We start from the raw sequence: 17009 nt of genomic DNA, 5'->3' as shown, positions 1-17009 counted from the left end.
TTCTTAACCAGGAGGAAAGTGAGTAATCTCCCCTCTGTGGATTTCTCCGGTGTAACCTCTAATCCACATTTGAATCGCCTTCATCTAGCTGTATACACATCTTAACTTCCATAGCAGACAGGAGAGCCCTGGGGGGCAGGCTGGGTGTTGTTTCTGTTTATGCCCCTGCATCCCAGCCAGCGTACACTCAAATACATGCGTCAAGGCGGGCTGGATTGGTTTGGTCTCTGATGACATCTCGGTGTGCCTGTTCTTTCTAACCTGCTTTGCCGAGTAGTACAAGGCATGTGTATGTGGTTTCCATAATGGGATTTGGGGCCACAGACCGTGTGGATTCAAACCCAGTCTTACTACTCACTGGTCTTATTACCTTGCCACAGTTATTTAACTTCCATGAAACTTTTTACCATTCATGGTAATCATTCAATAATTCATTCATCAAATACTTTCTGAGCACTTGTTATCTGCCAGATTGTGGGGATACCAAAACGGGCAAGATAGGAGTGGTCCCAGCCTTCCTGCAGCCAGTGATCCAGGAACCGCGAAGCTGACCGTCGGGAATCCGTATGGTTTGACGGCTGGAAACATAACGCAAACCACATGTAATTTCCATGTTTCTGATAGGCACATTAATAAACGTAAGAAGAAACAAGTGAAAGTAAATTTAATATGTTTTACTTAACCCAGTATATCCAATATTTGATCATTTCATCATGTAATCAGCATAAAAAGTTATGGTTTGTCCTACCAAACTTCGAAACCTGGTGTGTAGCTTATACATACAGCACATCTCAGGACCGACCACATTTCGAGTCCTCGGTAGTCACATGTGGCCTGGGGGCCCTGTTGGTCAGTGCAGGTGCAGGGGACAAGCCTTCTCTCTTGGCGAGAGGGTATGTAAGCTGACCCGGAGATGCCAGGTGAGGAGGTGGGTGGGGAGGCAGCGTGAGGTGGGTCTCCAGGGGGTGAGAGCACCGTGGTGTCTGGCTGCAGCTTGCTCACCAACACCAGGTGGCAAACATGGGAAGAAGCTGTGTGCGGACAGGACGAGAGGCTCCATGTGGACAAGTTGGGGATGAGCGACTTAAGGGACACCGGGTAGTGATGTCTGCAGACATGCATGAGATCTTCTAGGGGAAGAATTAACTTGAAATGAAACAAACTCCGAGCATTGAGAAGTCAGGTGGATGAGAAATTGCCAAAAATGGAAAAGAGAAACCAGAGGGAAGCAAGAATAGAGTGTATTCTAAGCACACTTCAAGTGTGTGTTGGGAAGAAAGGACGCATCTCCCTTGCAGAAGATGTCTCAGTGTTTTGTGCAGATATCAAAATCTCCCTCGTAGCCTACCTGACGTCTTGGCTTTTGGCTCCTGGCAGACCTGGCCCGAGCGCACAGACATGCCGTTCACACAGGGTCGAACAGACACTTGCTACAGCCTGTGTAGCGCTTGCAATGGTGGCTGTATGGGGGGACCGTTTGCTAGAATAAAGCAGCAGCAGGTTGTGACTGCTGCTCCTACAGGAATTCCTCTCTGCCATGTCCGTGTGCCATTGTGTAGTCCGGGGAACTGTTTGCATTTTTGTGAAGGGGTTGGGCCCCTCCGTCCCTGGCCTCGCTGCCGGCCTGGACGCCTGGATGCGCTCCCCAGGCAGGCGATTGCATTCAGTTTAATTTTCTTTAGCTACAGGAGAAATGGAGTCCATTTCCAGACCACGGTAAGTGCCCGTTGGTTTTGTTTGCGGTTCTCGCCTCCGGGGCGGCCTGGGTTGGGGGGAGGGCGGGCAGGCAGGAGGTGATTGAGCGGTTCTGCTCCGCTGCGTGGCCCCCGGAGCCCCCGGACGCTGGGCAGCATTGAGGGGCGGCCTGCAGAGGTGTCACCCAGCAGCCATTAAGTGCAGATATTGTTGTCCCTGGTGTCCTCCCTGAAAACCCTGTGACAGGGAGAGACAGAATGAAGGGAAAGAAAAACGAGGCGATCAAGAGATATTAACTAGAAAAAATCAAGAAGGGATCTGTCAGTCCTGGTGGAGAAAAATGTTTTTCTTAGCTTCTTTTTCCTTGCTTTTCTTTCCTTTGGATAGAAGAGGTTTTGTTTGGATTTTTTTTAGTATCCCAATATATAGTGTTATTAGCTTCAGTGGTTTTGTTTTGTTTTGTTTTGTTTTCCTTCCCATATTTAAAATTCCTTTGATTAGCATTCGGTTGTGGCTGGGACTTAATAATGCTAGCCTGACCGAATGTGAAGTGTAAATCTCTTCAGGGTTACTCGTAGTCAACATGGTTTATAAAAAGGGAAGGAAAAATACAACAAACTTTTTTTTTTCTTCCGTGTCATTGTTCTTGGTCTTGTTATTCAGTTGACGCTGTATTAAATTGGATTCTGTGTCCATCATTATTAAAATGTGAAGTGTGTCGGTCACAAAACATACATTTCGGGGCAGTTAGCTGAATAATTCTTTTCTTTATTATCCCAAATTACTGCTGAGCTCTGGAGAGGGGAGCAGTTTAGCCAATTATTGCCATTTGAGCTGGATTTGTGGGTGATTAGCTCCTGGCCGAATCCAGTCCCGGCCGGTGCTTTGAAGCCCGTGCTGTGTGATTTTCTCAGCAGTGAGGTAGGAATAGACGCGGCTAATGACAGGAAGGTCGCGCGGGTGAGCTGACCTGTGTGTGGCTCAGGTTTGGGTTTCGCAAATAGGGCACCCACAATAACAAGTGTGTCACTAACCCCGCCGTGCATAATCGGGGCTTTATAGGATTGTCGGAGATGCTGACAGCTCAATTAAAGTGTAACCCTTTGTACCCTACAACCTGGCAGAATGACAGAAATATTACTAACCAGAAAGGGGAGGGGTCACCAGGGAGCTGGTTAAAGATCCAGAATCTTCTCCTTATCCCTTTGCCCCTCCCCCAGCTCCCTCCGCTGTGCAGAACGAGCTGGGAGAAGAACCTCCGTGTGTAAAATAATAGGTCCTGTGGAGGAGGGGCAGGTGGCAAATATTACTATTTTTAAAAAGCTCAGTTAAGGGGGGATTCCTGCTGTTTCTATGGAAACACTTTAAACTAGATAGCAAGTGAAAAGGTTTAGTAGTGGCAGCGCTCGTGTCTACTGGTCAGATTTTCTGGCCCATTTCCTTTTACCAAAATCTACATCCCAGCATCATCAGGTGAATGTGCCGGAAGTTTTCCAGTTGAAGAGGATCTGGGGAAGCCAGTTAATTGGGATTATTTTCTGGCCCGCAGTGAATGGTTTCTATGTTACCGATTCACTTCTTTCACTAAAGAGCGTTTGCTACACCTTCAATGAAAGGCGTCTCGGTCCACGGTAAGTCTGTGGTCGCGTCATTTTTGTCACAGTCCCGCACCCTGTGATATGTGGGTCACTCATCCAGAGTTGCTCGATGCCATTTTAAGTAATTGCTCCCTCCCCTCTTCTTTATTTTTGCTTTTAGGTTTTTAACAGTTGGCTTTGATTTTTTTTGAGAACCAGAGATGTCTATAAATTGGTAGGATCCTTGTTTCAGGGTGAACCACGTGTCAGCCGCTGACGTGGGAACAGGGAGCCGGAGCCGCCTCAGTCCTGACCCACAGAACCCCCAGCCCGTGGGGGACCACGGTCCCCGTGCCCGTCAGGGTGTGCTGGGCGTGAGGGGCCTGACAGGTACTCAGAGGAGGGTGCCCGGCAGGAATGAGAATCGAGACCGGGGGACATGAGAGCTGAAACGTCGTGTGACACGGGGCCTGCAGCGCAGATATGCTGCGGTGGGTGAGGCTCTGTGCCCCCCGGGCTGGGTGCTGTGGCTGTGCCGACAGGGGACACCATTTCTCTGTCCTAGAGCAGCTCACACCCTGCTCATACTCCTGTTTTAGTCTGCTCAGGCCACTGTAACTACCACAGACCGCGTGGCTTAAACAAAAACTGTACTTTCCTGTAGCTCTGGGGGCTCGCGGTCCTGGATCAAGGTGTCCGCAAGTTGGTGTCCTCTGAGTCTTGTCTCTGTTGCTTGGAAGTGGCTTTCTTCTCCCTGTGTCTTCACCTGATCTTTCTTTGTGAATGTTTGTGTCCTAATCTCTTCTTATAAGGGCTACAGTCATACTGGATTAGGACCCATCCTGACAGCGTCATTTTCATGTGATTAGCTCTGGAAAGGCCTGTCTCCAGACACAGTCACCGTCTGAGGTCAGGACTTCAACCCCCGAATTAGGGGGTGGGCACAGTTCGGCCTGTCACAGCCAAAGGACGGGGTGTGCTTGTTTCAGCAGAGGCTGTGGAAGCCCAGAGCCGTGACCCCACAGCTCAGCGTCAAAGGCCAAAGGGGGATTGACCAGGATGGCCGGAAGGAAGGGGGAGGATGCAGGAAGGATGTTTGAGGGAGAAAGAATAGAATTTGCCAATTTAAAATAAAGTTGATGGCCACTGACGGATCCTGTGTGGTTTCATATCCTGTAGCAGGACTCAGAAATCTTTTCTTATACAAGGCCAGAGAGCAGGTATTTTAGGCTTCATGGATCATCGGGTCTTCCCTGAGCTACTTACCTCTGCCAGCGCAGGGAGAAAGCAGCCACTCGGGCCCACGAACCTGGCTGTGTTCTGATAAAACTTTGTTTACAAAAAGAGGCAGGAGATCAGATTTGGCCTACAGGCAGGAGCTTGCGGGCCTCAGTCCCATAGGGTCCCCCGTGCTAGCGTCTGTATTGGGGTACAGGCATTGGGAGTTCCTGTTAGGACAGGACTATGTCGACTGCTGGGGATCATATGTCTGACCCCCGAGTTGCGGCACGAGAGTGCCAGCGCCGGTGCTAGTGCTAAGTGTGAACGAGCTGGCGTCCAGGAGCGGGGCCCACGCTGATGTCACCCCCACACGGAGCTCGGGGCCAGGGATTTCCACTCGGTCGGGTCCAGATCTATTCCCGGCAGAGTGTCGTCTGCAGGGTACAGCTTAGCGTAATGAGAGGCAAGAATGGGGTGGATGAGTTTTCATTCCGGAGGTGAGGGCTGCCGGGAGAGGCTCAGCAGGGAGCGTCCCCAGATGGGGCCCTTCCGCGTGGAGCTGGTGCCCTGGGAGACGAGCGCCGGCTCCCTGGACGTCCCCTTTGCTGCTCCAGTTCCCAGTGAGGAAACTCTTTCCGCCTACCACCTGCCCAGATGCGCTTTTCTAGTTTTTTTAAAGTCAATTTGGTGTAAATCAGCCACAATTTTAATACATGTTACAGGAAAACTCCTAATTAGAATAAAAGTACTAAGTGCTCATGAAAATTGGTTGATTGGTGTTCGTACTCTTTGGATCTCAGTTAAGGATGCCAGCTCTTCTGTGAGAGGTTGTGGAAATTCATAGAGACCTCCCTTTAGCTGACACAAGTATCTGTTCTGCAGAATAACGAATGCGAACAGCAAAACACTAAGGGAGCGATTAACAGGTGTTCCCTGGAAAACCACGGAAGTACTCAGGCGTCACTGTTTTTTAGAAGAGCAAACATTAAATATTTCTGAGCTTATGTGGATTTTTTAAGCCAGGAAAAACCATTGTCTTTTTAAACTTGGTAATGAGGAAACTGTCGGCACCCCCCTCTCGGGTGCAGGACGGTTCGTTTACACGTCACCGCTGAATCACACACATGTACTGGCCTGTACTTGCGGTCAGATGCACACGTGGCCTCCAGTGTCTGTTAAAGCAGATGAGAAATGCAGCCTCCAGAGAAGAGATCGCGGTTGCGGACGCGCCTGTTGAGAATCTGGTCTTTCCGTGGAACAGCTGTGTCACGGGTGCTGCCCGTTGCCACATAGGGGCCCAGCCACTAAATGTCGCCTCCCTGTCACGGTGGTCCCTGTGTGAGCAGGGCCCATCCCCGTTCGGTTCCTCACACTCAAAACAAAGACTGATTTGCCTGGGTGAGACCCCCAGTCTCTAATGCAGTCAATAAATCTTTGTTGGTAAATAATTGCTATCGAGCAGAGTTTTAATATAAATTTATGAGTGGTGTTTTATCACAGCTTGGGGCCGCAGCAAACACTGAGTGATGGATTTCAGATAGCACTTACATTCATTACGTTAACTTTGTAAGTTATTTAAAGCTTGTACACTTAACATTGCTTTTGGCTTTCAGTGACCTCTTGGGACCAGACGAAGAATGCACATGACGGATAAAGAGATTGCGGCCAAAAGATAATTCTGCACTTTGTTCCCCTGTCGAAAAGGTTCCTTGAGCAAAAAGCAAGACATGCCTGCCTGGAATCCTGATATTTTGGTTGTAGATCATTAAAATTGCAGTCTTTCTGATGTGTCAGTAAATTAACTAAGTGGTAGCAATTAGAGCAACATTTGCCATTTCCAAGTAAGATAAGAAGAATAATTTGAGGTGCTACAAAGCCCTTTAAATTTCTCACTATGCAAACAAGCAAAAGATGTTAAAGTTTTAAAATTGGTCTGGTGGATGAAGTGATTCACAGAGGAGCATCGTAGCATCTGTGACAAGTGCCAACCAGTGCTTCTGGTTCTGCCACTTACTGCTGTTTGGTATCTGTTGCTAGGTAACTAACCCAAATCATAGTGGTTTAAAACAGTACCATCTTGTTATTTATCATGATTCTGTGGGTCAGGAACTTGGGCCAGGCATACTGGGGACCTTTCGTTCTCTGCTCCATGAGATACCTACTAGGCTTAGAGCGTCCAAGGTGCCTCAGCACAAGCAGCTCACGTGATGAGCACCGACATGAAGAGGTCACTGGCGGTCTCAGATCTGACACCTCAGTTCTCGCTCATGCCGTCTCAGCATCTCTCCCTGCTCACGCGGTCTCCCCAGCAGGATGGCCTGGTGTCCTACACGCAGCTCAGCGTTCCGGGGGCCTGAAGGCAGGGGCTGCCAGGCCTTCTTCAGGCTCAGGCCCAAGGGGGCACCGTGTAATTTCCACCACATTCTATGAGTTAAATTGAGTCCGAGGGCCCAGGGACCACACAGGGCATGAACAGCAGGGGGACTGGTTTTTGTGGGTCATCTTTGGAGACTGGTTACTTCATTCCACCCCCTCACATGCGGATTACCTACAGCCTGCCCCAGACCCCCGAAGGCTCACGTCGTTATGGCATCAGGCTCAGGCTTGAAGTTCATGATCTTGTCGTCTATGCTAACAGATGTCCTTATCCTAAAAAGGTGGAGGGGGGCACAAGAGACATGGAGCAGTCACCGATCCATAGCAATTCTGAAATCCAGCCAGGCACTGTTGCTGACTCACCCTGCTCCGGGCATGAGAACTGTGTATCTTCTCCCTTGGAAGTATCCTCCTTGGCCCTTGGCTCTGCTCTCTTCCTTTCCCGTAGGAATTGGCCTGTGTTTGCCACTGTGTAGCTTTCTCAGGCTGCTTCCTGCTACACTGAAGGTTGAGGGCCCAGAGACCGTTTTCATTTTGAACTTTGTCTATGCATTTTAGACCAAGGTGATGAAATTCCTTTAAAAATCTTATGGGTGTCCTTTGTGTCAAATTATAATTCATTCCATTAGACAAAAGCCAATACACAATATCTCTCTCTCTCTCTCTCTCTCACTCTCATCCACAGATCTGTAATGGGAAGGGTCTGTGGGGCACTCTGCCTTAAATCTGGGTTCTCCAGGAAAGGGTCTGACTGCCGCCCCCTGGGAGGGAGCCTCATTCTGAGGTCACAGCTACTGGCATGCCCTGGATTTGATCTTGGTTCTGAAGCCAGTTCTTACCCTGAGAGTGTTTTGCTGTCAGGAGAAGCTGGGAATGAGAAATTGTTTTATGACCAATCCAGCAAGGTTTTGAGTTGGAAATATTTTCTCTAATTCAGCTTGAAAACTCTCTGTAGCTCCTCTTTCTCCTGACGTACTTAGCAGAGCCGGTAGCACTTCCAGCAGGCAGCACCTGTGCGGACAGGTGCACGGGCTCACGGCACCCTTGCTGCAGTGCACATGCCCCTGACAGCGGGTTGCTGGTCACCCTACCGGTGTGTGTCCTGTACCCCCGTCCCCATCCTTGCAGAGCATTTTCCTCCCTGTCCTCACAGCCCCCACTAGTGTCTATCATCAGTCCCTGCCACCCTTGGCCAACTGCCTGGTCCCAAAGCCACTGCCATGTGTTTTTTCTTATCTGTTGCTGCATGAGAATCCACCCACCCTAAAGCTCGGTACTGTGAGAAGACAGTCACTGGGTTATTTCTCATAGCGTTGTGGCTGAGCACTGAGGACAGGGCACAGCGGGGCTGGCCTGTGTGTCAGAGGTCCCCGAGGCAGAAGCTGCCAGGCTTGCTTGAAGCTACGTGAAGGGTAGACAGTGTCACTCCCATCGATGCTGTTGGTTACAGTGAGTCTCTGGCAGCCCTGGGTCAGTGTGCGATGATTTATTAATCGGGCACGAACGCCATGAAGTGTGGATCCTGCACAATCTCGGGAGATCAGTTACCGTGCACGTCGGAAGTTACGTACCCTCTCTGCGCTCCAGCGTCCTCATCTGTAAAATGAGGACGATCGCAATAACGGCCATCGGGCTGTCGTGAGCTTGCAGTGGGTTAACAGTTGTAAGTCACTTACAGTAGCACCTGTCTCTGAGTGAGCCCAATATTGTTTTGAAGTCAAAAAGCTTTAAAATAAATGTGAGAGCTATCTAAGTCAAACAAAACACGAACTGTAATGGCCGCCTGCGGTATGACAGCTGGTCAGCAAGAACCATCTTAAGCAGACGTTGTTTTTACATGTGCAAAAGTGGCATCTGAGAGAGACGGAGCACGCGTGTCGGCATTCTGCCGTGCAGTTTTGCCCTGGGTGGCGTGGGACCAGAGACGAGTAGAAGCCCAAGGCCCATTGATGCCCACTGGTGGGAACGTCTGCCTGTGTGTCTCAGAGAGCCTTCTGGCCTCTGTCATCTTCTAGCTAGTGGGGTCATGGCCTCGTGTCCTCTAAAAGTTTCAAATGAACTGTTTTTAGGGTTTCCCACGTCTTTGATACTTAGAGAAGTGTGTGAGTTTGGGCTGACAGAAGCACAGGAGATGCCGTCCGAGGGCTCGGCGTGACGCAGTGAGGCTGTCGGGAGGTCGGAGTGGGTGCAGCCGCCTGGGAGCTCCTCCTAAAGGGAGGTGACGGGCTCACTCTCTTCCCCAGTTGGTTTCCAAGGATACTGAGCGTGCAGTGGGGCGTCCCACAGTGCAGAGTACCTGGGACCTTTTGCTTTGGGAAGAGTCTGGACTAAGGAGGGTGTTGGCTTGCGTAGCCAGGCGAGGAGGCGTCTCACCGGGGCTTCGTGGTAGCTCCCCGTGCTCTAGAGTTGAGAACGGACGGACCCCTGGAGGGGATCCGACCCCGGCTCCACAAGGAAGGTCACGCGGGCAGCTCTAGCTGGTGAGACCCATGGGCTCCCTGTCCTCGGGGGGGCATCCACAGGGGCTGGGGACCCCAGGTAGGGCCACCCAGAAATATTTCTGCCGCAGATTCAGCAAGTTAAGCTAAATGGCTTAACTTCTGCAGTCACTTTAGACTCTGAAATTCTGTGATTCTCACTTGGTACAAACACTCTCTAAAAATCAGTGTTCAGAATTAATTTAAGCAAAAAAAGAAAAACACATTTTTAATCCACAGAAGCTGTTTCCTGAGTCTCCTCATTTGTAGTTCAATTGAACCTCTGATTACGGAAGCTCATCTCGCCCGCCGCCTGCCGCTCTGGAAGCCTCCGCCACGCTCCTTAGCCCATCAGAGAGCTCCTGTCTAATCATGCTATTGAGGAAAAGGCCTGTTAAAATTATTTACAGAGAGACGATACAGAGTTTTGTAGTTTCTCCTAGTGTTTTAGTGAACCACTTTTTAAGGGTTTACGTGTGTGAGTGCAGAAGCGAACTCTGACATCCTCAGTCTGTGGGCCTGGAGTCCACAGCCCGGGCGTCCTGGGCTTCCCTGGGGCTGGGGCCCCTCGGGGAAGTGCCCCGGAGTCTGGGTAATCAGAGGGGGGTCCGAGTGGCCCAGCCGTGGGAAGGCCAGTGCCTTTGTCTGGTCCTCATGTTGGGGGACATTGGTGTCAACCCAGAACCACGTTCTAGAGCTGAGATTCTGAGGGTACCTTGTGATGCAGGAAGAAGGTCGCTTGACTGGGGCCACAGCAGCTTCTCAGATGTGGCTGCCCTCAGCCCTTCCCGAGGGACGCAGGGCCGGGGGGGGGGGGCTACAATTGCTCGCCATCACTCTGGGGGCTTCCTCCTATGCAGAGAGACTAGAGTGCACTTCGCAAAGCCCTTAGGTACCTGGGGGCAGCCTCCTAACAGCAGGTGGGCTTGGGTGGGGCAGGGGTGTGCCCCGAGATGCTGTGGGGTCACCTGCTCTTACCCAGAGGTCAGGCCAGGACTCACTGGTGTTGCATGACTCTGTCTTCATCTACTCTGGGAATTGTCAGGAGAACCTGGAAATGTGAAAGCAAAACAACTAAAGTGTAGAACTCATTACAAAGATAGCATCATCGCTCTTAGAAACAAGATATTGTGCGTGTGTGTGTGCGTGTGTGTGTGTGTATTCATAGATCAAGGCAGATAGGATGAGTTTAGACAAAATGGTGGTACTAAAATACCCACCTCCCCGAGAAAATGTCAATAATCAAGCTCGGTGTCCATCCGATGAGCAGCCTGGTGAGATGGAGGCACGCTAGGAATGGCGGTTCCGGGTCTGGAACAAAAAGGGAAAACTAGAACTTGTTGGCGACTGCGTCCCTGAGGAAGACCCTGGTGGTCCGGGGAAGAGGAACCCTCTCCTCCAGCTGCCCTCGCTGCGAGGTCACCTCTGTTTACAATTGCGGCCACGTCTCAGCCTCGCTGCTCCGTGGCCTGTGCTACTTCTGCGTCTGCAAACCAAGGAGCAGCTCACTGTTTGCTTTTACTCCTTGGAATTCCCGGTCCTGGCAGTAGGAATAGCTGGTGTTCTCAGTGTCTGGGCTGAACGGGCACTGTCTGTTCTTGCATGTGGCTGTCATGCCCTCTGCTGTGTGACCTGATGCCCAGATCGAGCGGCCTTCCCACGGCCACGTGACGTTTGCCACGGCTAAGACCCATCAGCACAGGTCCGTTGTGCCCTCAAGGCTGTGCTGCTTAGGACCAGGTAGTTTTGTTGTTTTTTTTTTTAATTGGAGTGATGTGCTTATTGTGTGGAGTACCTCTGTTATGGTGGCTGCCATTGAGTCATGATTCCTGTGGTCCCACTTTGCAGCCTTGCCTGGAGACGGAGCTGGCCTGCTCTCCTGAGCGTCCCTGGGAGTGTGTGGTCTCACATTTCCATCTGTGTCTGCTTACCCGGCTCCAAGAAGCCAGCACAGGGCGCAGCCTGAGACTGTTGTGCTAGCTGTGGACAGATGAACACACATCGCATTGCACGACAACATGTGCAGTTATTTTTACGGCTTTCTGATTATCCCGACTAATCAGACCAAAAATATCTTCTAAAATACATTATAATTGCACTAGGGACTTCCAAATTTTTATTCAAATGGTAAATGTCTTTTTATTTCATTTTAAAAACTCAATAAATTTTTTGTCTATATTTAACAGGAACTCATTTAAGGAGAATTAAGTTTTCCCATATTGTGGATTGTCAGACCCATGACGAGATCCCGTCACTTGTTTCCAGAGTCAGCGCCTCACGTGCAGACAATTTCTCACCTGCAGTGGGGGTGTAGGTGCTCTCTCTACTTCCTTACCGCATGTCTTCCTCATCCGAGATGGCAAATACTTCCGTCTGTTGTTTTCTTAAAGTGAACAGGATGCTTTTTACTATCAATTTATATAATTTTAGAAATATTTAAAACATTTTAATTTGTTTTTAAAGGAGAATGAATTAGCCTGTTACAATATTGCATCATGATTTTAATGATTCTCAGGAAAATTTTGCTGCCCCTTAGATGATAATTCTGCAAAGTGGGATTCTGGTTCTGTTTTGGGTGATCAGGGTATAGCCCAGCCCTTGAGCACTAAACCATAGGTGTGGTCCTTTCTCCCCATAAGCTTCTTCCTGTCCCTGGGCTCCCCCTAAGCTGCACCTCCTGTCCCGGCTCCCTCTGGGGCGTGACACTCCTCACAGTCTGCCTGGTGGCCACGAGCACTTCCAGTGCTGTCTGACTGATCCCTGGTCTTCCTTTCCTTCCCCTGCCCTCCGCTCCTGGCCACCATCTCCTGTGCCCCATAGCTCAGCGACTGACACCGAGGGGCCACTACCACAGCAGCCTGGCTTCTCCCAGGTGGGGCTCTGCCTCTCCCTTCCAACCCCGTCTCATCCAGCCCCTCGTCCCTATTTCACCTCCAGAGTATTTCTCACACCGCTTTCTCCTTCCCACCTGTCCCACGCCTCTCTGCCCAGGTGCCTCTCTGCTCCTGTCTACTCTAGACCAGTCTTTCCCAGACATCAGCAGCACAGAACCCTTTAAAAGAACAGAAATCTCACGGATCCTGCCAACATTGACTTAACATTGTTTTCATGATAATAATACACAATTATGTATAAGCATAAAGCTAAATTTCAACTCCCTGAATTTATAGCTCTTAAATAAATATAAAACCAAAAAATAACTGAGTTAACTACAACTGATGTTTTTTTAAGAATAAAATTTAAATGACCAGCATTAAATGAGTTTAACGTGAAGGATGCTGTTGTGTTGCAGAAACAATTGCCACCGTCGTGTGACGGTGGGGACCGACTGTTACTGTTTGTTTTCAGCCCGCCTCGTGGCTGTGTAGGGTAGTGACCCCCGTCCCTCGCGTTTCTTCGTTCATACTGAGAAACCGTTTTGTTTGTACAGCGTGCAAAGCCGTCATCTGGGTTTTACTTGGTCAAAGTGAGTTATTTACATGTTGCGTCTCCCCCTGTGCTTTCCTCGGTAGCACCACCTGTGACCTACAAAGTTGTAAATGTCAACTCAGGCAGTGAAATCCCATAGCAGTTCTCAGATCACTTTTTAGATACAGTCACTAAGATAAAAACTTAAAATTTTAAAAATTTCCTTAGAGAAGTTATGGTTCTTTAGAAAACGTCAGGTTTCCAGGGCTTCTCAGACTGGAACCTGTGCTCAGCTCACCTGGGCAGCTCACCACGCTCTCCCGAAACGGAACCCCTGTCCGTTCATGTTCTGCAAGCAAATCGGAGTTTCCTGGGAGCTGGAGAACATCTCTGTGAACCGTGCAGTGCGGTGTGAACACGAAATGTGAGCAGCCGTGGGCTCTCGCTTCCATGTGGGCAGGGGACACAGGGTACAAAGGTCCTTCCAGACGTGTCCTGTGCGACCCGCCCCTTGGTGTTTGTGCTTTGGAACTAGGAGCTCATGGTTCAAGACCGAAGGCGTTGGGTCAGGCAGTGGCTGGGTTGCCTGGAAGTTCCGTCTGGGGAGCAGGTCATTGCCCACGAGTAGGAACTGAAGAATTTAGCAGCCCGGTGTCGTGGCAGGAGGGCTGGTCCTGCCACTTCCCATTAGCTAACAGGTCGCCTGAGCTCTGTGGCTCAGAGTTTTGTTGATAACTCAGAACTCTGGCACCCCAGCCACCGCCTGACCCAACGCCTTCAGTCTTGAGCCACGAGAGAGCCACAGCCCTGTTGCTAAGGGGATGCAGGGAGACGGTGAGCGTGAGCAAGGGGTAGTGCTCAGGGCACTTAAAGAAGAGAGCACCTTCCCCTGCCTGACTGGGCTACTGCCGTGAGGTGGGGAGCAGGGCATGGGGCTCTCAGGTAATAAACTCTGCTTAGGCTGGGGCTGCAGGGCAGAAACACGGCCCTAGGACGCCAGGGCGTTCTGCGGGCCCACTGACTTTTGCAGCATTTGAATACTGCATGTAATCCAAGATTATCCACGTAGGTGAGCCATGGGGTTTATTTAAGATTGTCAAGATTTGGATTTTTGCTTCACCAAGACATTAAGATTTCTTACCATCGGGATAAATCAGCCTGATTTATTAATAGTTCCTCAGAAAGCTATGAAGCCGTCTCTTCACACGCTTCCTGATTGGACTGTTTCCCTTGTTTCCTGATAAATAAGTCCTAGTGGCCTTCACTGGGGAAGCGTAATTTCGTAAAAATACCCACAAGCCAATCAGAGAGCTGCCTAAGTCCCTCTTGTGGGCCCCAGGGGGTGTGAGCTGGGGCTGGGGCTGGCCCGAGTGGGCAGGGGCAGAGAATTCTGAACGGAGCCGGGAGTGGTTCTGATCTACCAGTGACGCCAGTGCCCCCGGCCCTGGCATTGTTGGCAATCCATCTGAAAAGGAAGATGGAAAATATGAGCCCACAGGAGAACCGTGTGAGGTTTTGTTAGGCTAAGTTCTAACATCCGTGAATCTCACTGGGGAAGGATATTTGCTAATTTGAAGCAATTGCTTATTTATGATTGTATCACTAGTGGTAATTGTCCCTCTCCCACTAATTCCAGGCCACGAAGCTTTGAAGCTTTTCTTGCCTTAATTTGTAACTTGGTAACATTTCTCTATGGGCTTGGTTCAGTGCCGTGTTTGGTTCACGTTTGTTTAGGTTCCAAGACATCAAGGTATGCTGCATTTTGCCACATTTACCTTCAATAATAAGAATTTGCAGAGAAAGCATCTTCCAAAGGCTCATTTGTGAGGTGTTTCAAACTTTCGAATATTTTCCTCGCAGCAACGATGTCTCAGGTGGTCAGAGCTCCAAGCTGGTTTATAATCTATTATATTTGTGAAATGTGGTTGTGATTTGAGTAAATAAAAAACAGTATTGTCACAATATTGGTAATGAATTGAAACTTGAACTCAATTATAGCACATGATAACACTTAATTTTTTTCCCTTATTGTGATTATTGAGGGAGAACAGGATTTCAGAGGTTGGGGAGGCGACTCATAGGGGTCTCTGCTTTCTCTGGGTGTCAGGTTGTAGTTCAGCATTTGGAACTTTCCTTCTACCTCAGGCCGGGGAACTAACTGCCATTAGTCTGAGGCGCTCTCAGTCGCTGTTGTGATCATGGAAACTCGTAGACGGACAGCAGCAAGAGGAAGAGCAAGAGAGTCTTGCCTTGTCCTTGTCCTGCATGGACAGGAGTGACGAGATGACAGCAGGAAGTGGAGCAGACGCTCCTGGGGTGAAACTGCAGTTGGAAGGGACTCGGCTGGGATGCCGGAGCTGGGCGGGGAAGGAGAGAGCCTGGCGGGAAGGAGAGAGCCGGGCGGGGAAGGAGAGAGCGCCATGAAGGTGTCAGGCCTGTGAGTCGTCCACCAGGCACCTTAACCCCAGAGAGCCCATGAACGAGGAGGAAGGCTTGCTGGGAATTGGTGGCTAAAACAAGAAGAAATTCTCACCAGCCATTTAAAAACAACTGGATTAAACATGGCTTCAAAAATGTATTGGTTTCAAATTCTGAGTGGTTTTCAAGGAGCCCCAATATGATGTCATTAAAAATGGATTAGAGCGCGTTACACACAATTCTTGTATTAAATAATGTCACGAAAATTTGCCAATGGAATTTCAGGTTTAATAAGTTAAAAATAGGAAATAAAAAAGGCCATAAAATAAAATATTCTTATCTATAAATACAAGGTGAGAATATAGTTAATGTGCTATTTTCAGGAAAGGAAATTGAGGTTTCTTTCTTTAAAACATTATACCTTCAGGTGTTTCCCATATGCTTATAACGTAGCTATGCAAAAGGCCTAACATAGCACATCGTGATGTTTTGTGTTACATTTGTTGAACTAATGGGCACATCTTTTAGCATTCAGCTGTATCACAGAGTTAAGTTCTACACACACACATGCCCACGGAAGTTTGTTGTATGTATATGTTGTATGTGAAAGGGAGGAGAAAACCAAATTAACAACTTAAAAATAGGTGTAATTTACATAAGATGGCAAAGATACAAGGAAAGTTTAAAAATGTAAAAATTGCCTGTGTACCTACTTTCTCTTTTTTTATTTACATAAGACTTTATATTTGGCTGTTTTTTTCGTAGGGCATGCTGTTGAAGCGAAGTGGCAAATCATTGAATAAAGAGTGGAAAAAGAAATATGTCACCCTGTGTGACAATGGCGTGCTGACCTACCATCCGAGTTTGCATGTGAGTATAGCCCCCTCGGCGCGGTTAGCAGGCCGCAGGCCTCAGCTACACACTGGGGGCGGGGGGACCCTGACAGCAGCCCATCTCTCTCTCTGTTTGACGTTAAAGTCATGTTTGGTGTCTGCCCAATCAGGAGATAAATAACACCGCCCCTCACGTGCCATGAGACCACATGCCTGTCTCTTTCCTCTCCTTCGTAACAATCTATGGCTTATTGAGTCTACAAATTATAATAAAAGGCACAGATGAAGTAAAATTTTAAATGAGAGCTAAAAGACAGGGGCAAGTATTAATAGAAAGGAGACAGAAGAGTGATCTGTCTGAAAATCTGCAATGAAGGAAACAGTTACCCTGGAACCCAGGATTCAGCTTTGAAAACAAGCTGAGAACAAGCACAAGATGTTAAATGCAATTCATGACTCAATCTTTATTACCAGATAAGAACACGTTCCTGTTCACATAAGGCAGGAGAAACTTTTCTGTCCGTGTTAATAAAATTTATTATATTGGTCATTTATATAAGATAGATTTTTTTTTTTTTTTTTTTTGAGACAGAGTCTCACTCTGTTGCCCAGGCTAGAGTGAGTGCCGTGGCGTTAGCCTAGCTCACAGCAACCTCAAACTCCTGAGCTCAAGCGATCCTCCTGTCTCAGCCTCCCGAGTAGCTGGGACTACAGGCATGCACCACCATGCCCGGCTAATTTTTTCTATATATATTTTTAGCTGTCCATATAATTTCTTTCTATTTTTAGTAGAGATGGGGTCTCGCTCTTGCTCAGGCTGGTCTTGAACTCCTGAGCTCAAACGATCCGCCCACCTCAGCCTCCCAGAGTGCTAGGATTACAGGCGTGAGCCACCGCGCCCGGCCTAAGATAGATTTTTAAAACAGAATTAACTTTATTCTTGGGGGCAAATGTAGACACCCTACCTGCAGTTACTTCTTTTTGCAAGCCTTGATAAAATTTAA

At 48.9% G+C, this 17009-nt stretch overlaps 1 protein-coding gene across 3 annotated transcripts in view; it reads left to right on the top strand.

The window, feature by feature from the left end:
* AGAP1 (ArfGAP with GTPase domain, ankyrin repeat and PH domain 1) overlaps window positions 1-17009 on the top strand; it is a 520729-nt gene that overhangs the window by 315212 nt on the left and 188508 nt on the right. For all 3 annotated transcript variants that reach the window (XM_069466874.1, XM_069466774.1, XM_069466883.1), the window contains exon 10: window positions 15938-16042. In XM_069466874.1, coding sequence (XP_069322975.1) covers window positions 15938-16042 — 105 coding nt within the window. The remainder of the gene's footprint in view (window positions 1-15937; window positions 16043-17009) is intronic.

The sequence above is a fragment of the Eulemur rufifrons genome, chromosome 1 (assembly GCF_041146395.1).
Source record: "Eulemur rufifrons isolate Redbay chromosome 1, OSU_ERuf_1, whole genome shotgun sequence".
Classification (NCBI taxonomy): Eukaryota; Metazoa; Chordata; class Mammalia; order Primates; family Lemuridae; genus Eulemur; species Eulemur rufifrons.
The sequence above is the reverse complement of the archived record's forward strand: the minus strand, read 5'-3'. Positions and strand labels throughout refer to the sequence as shown.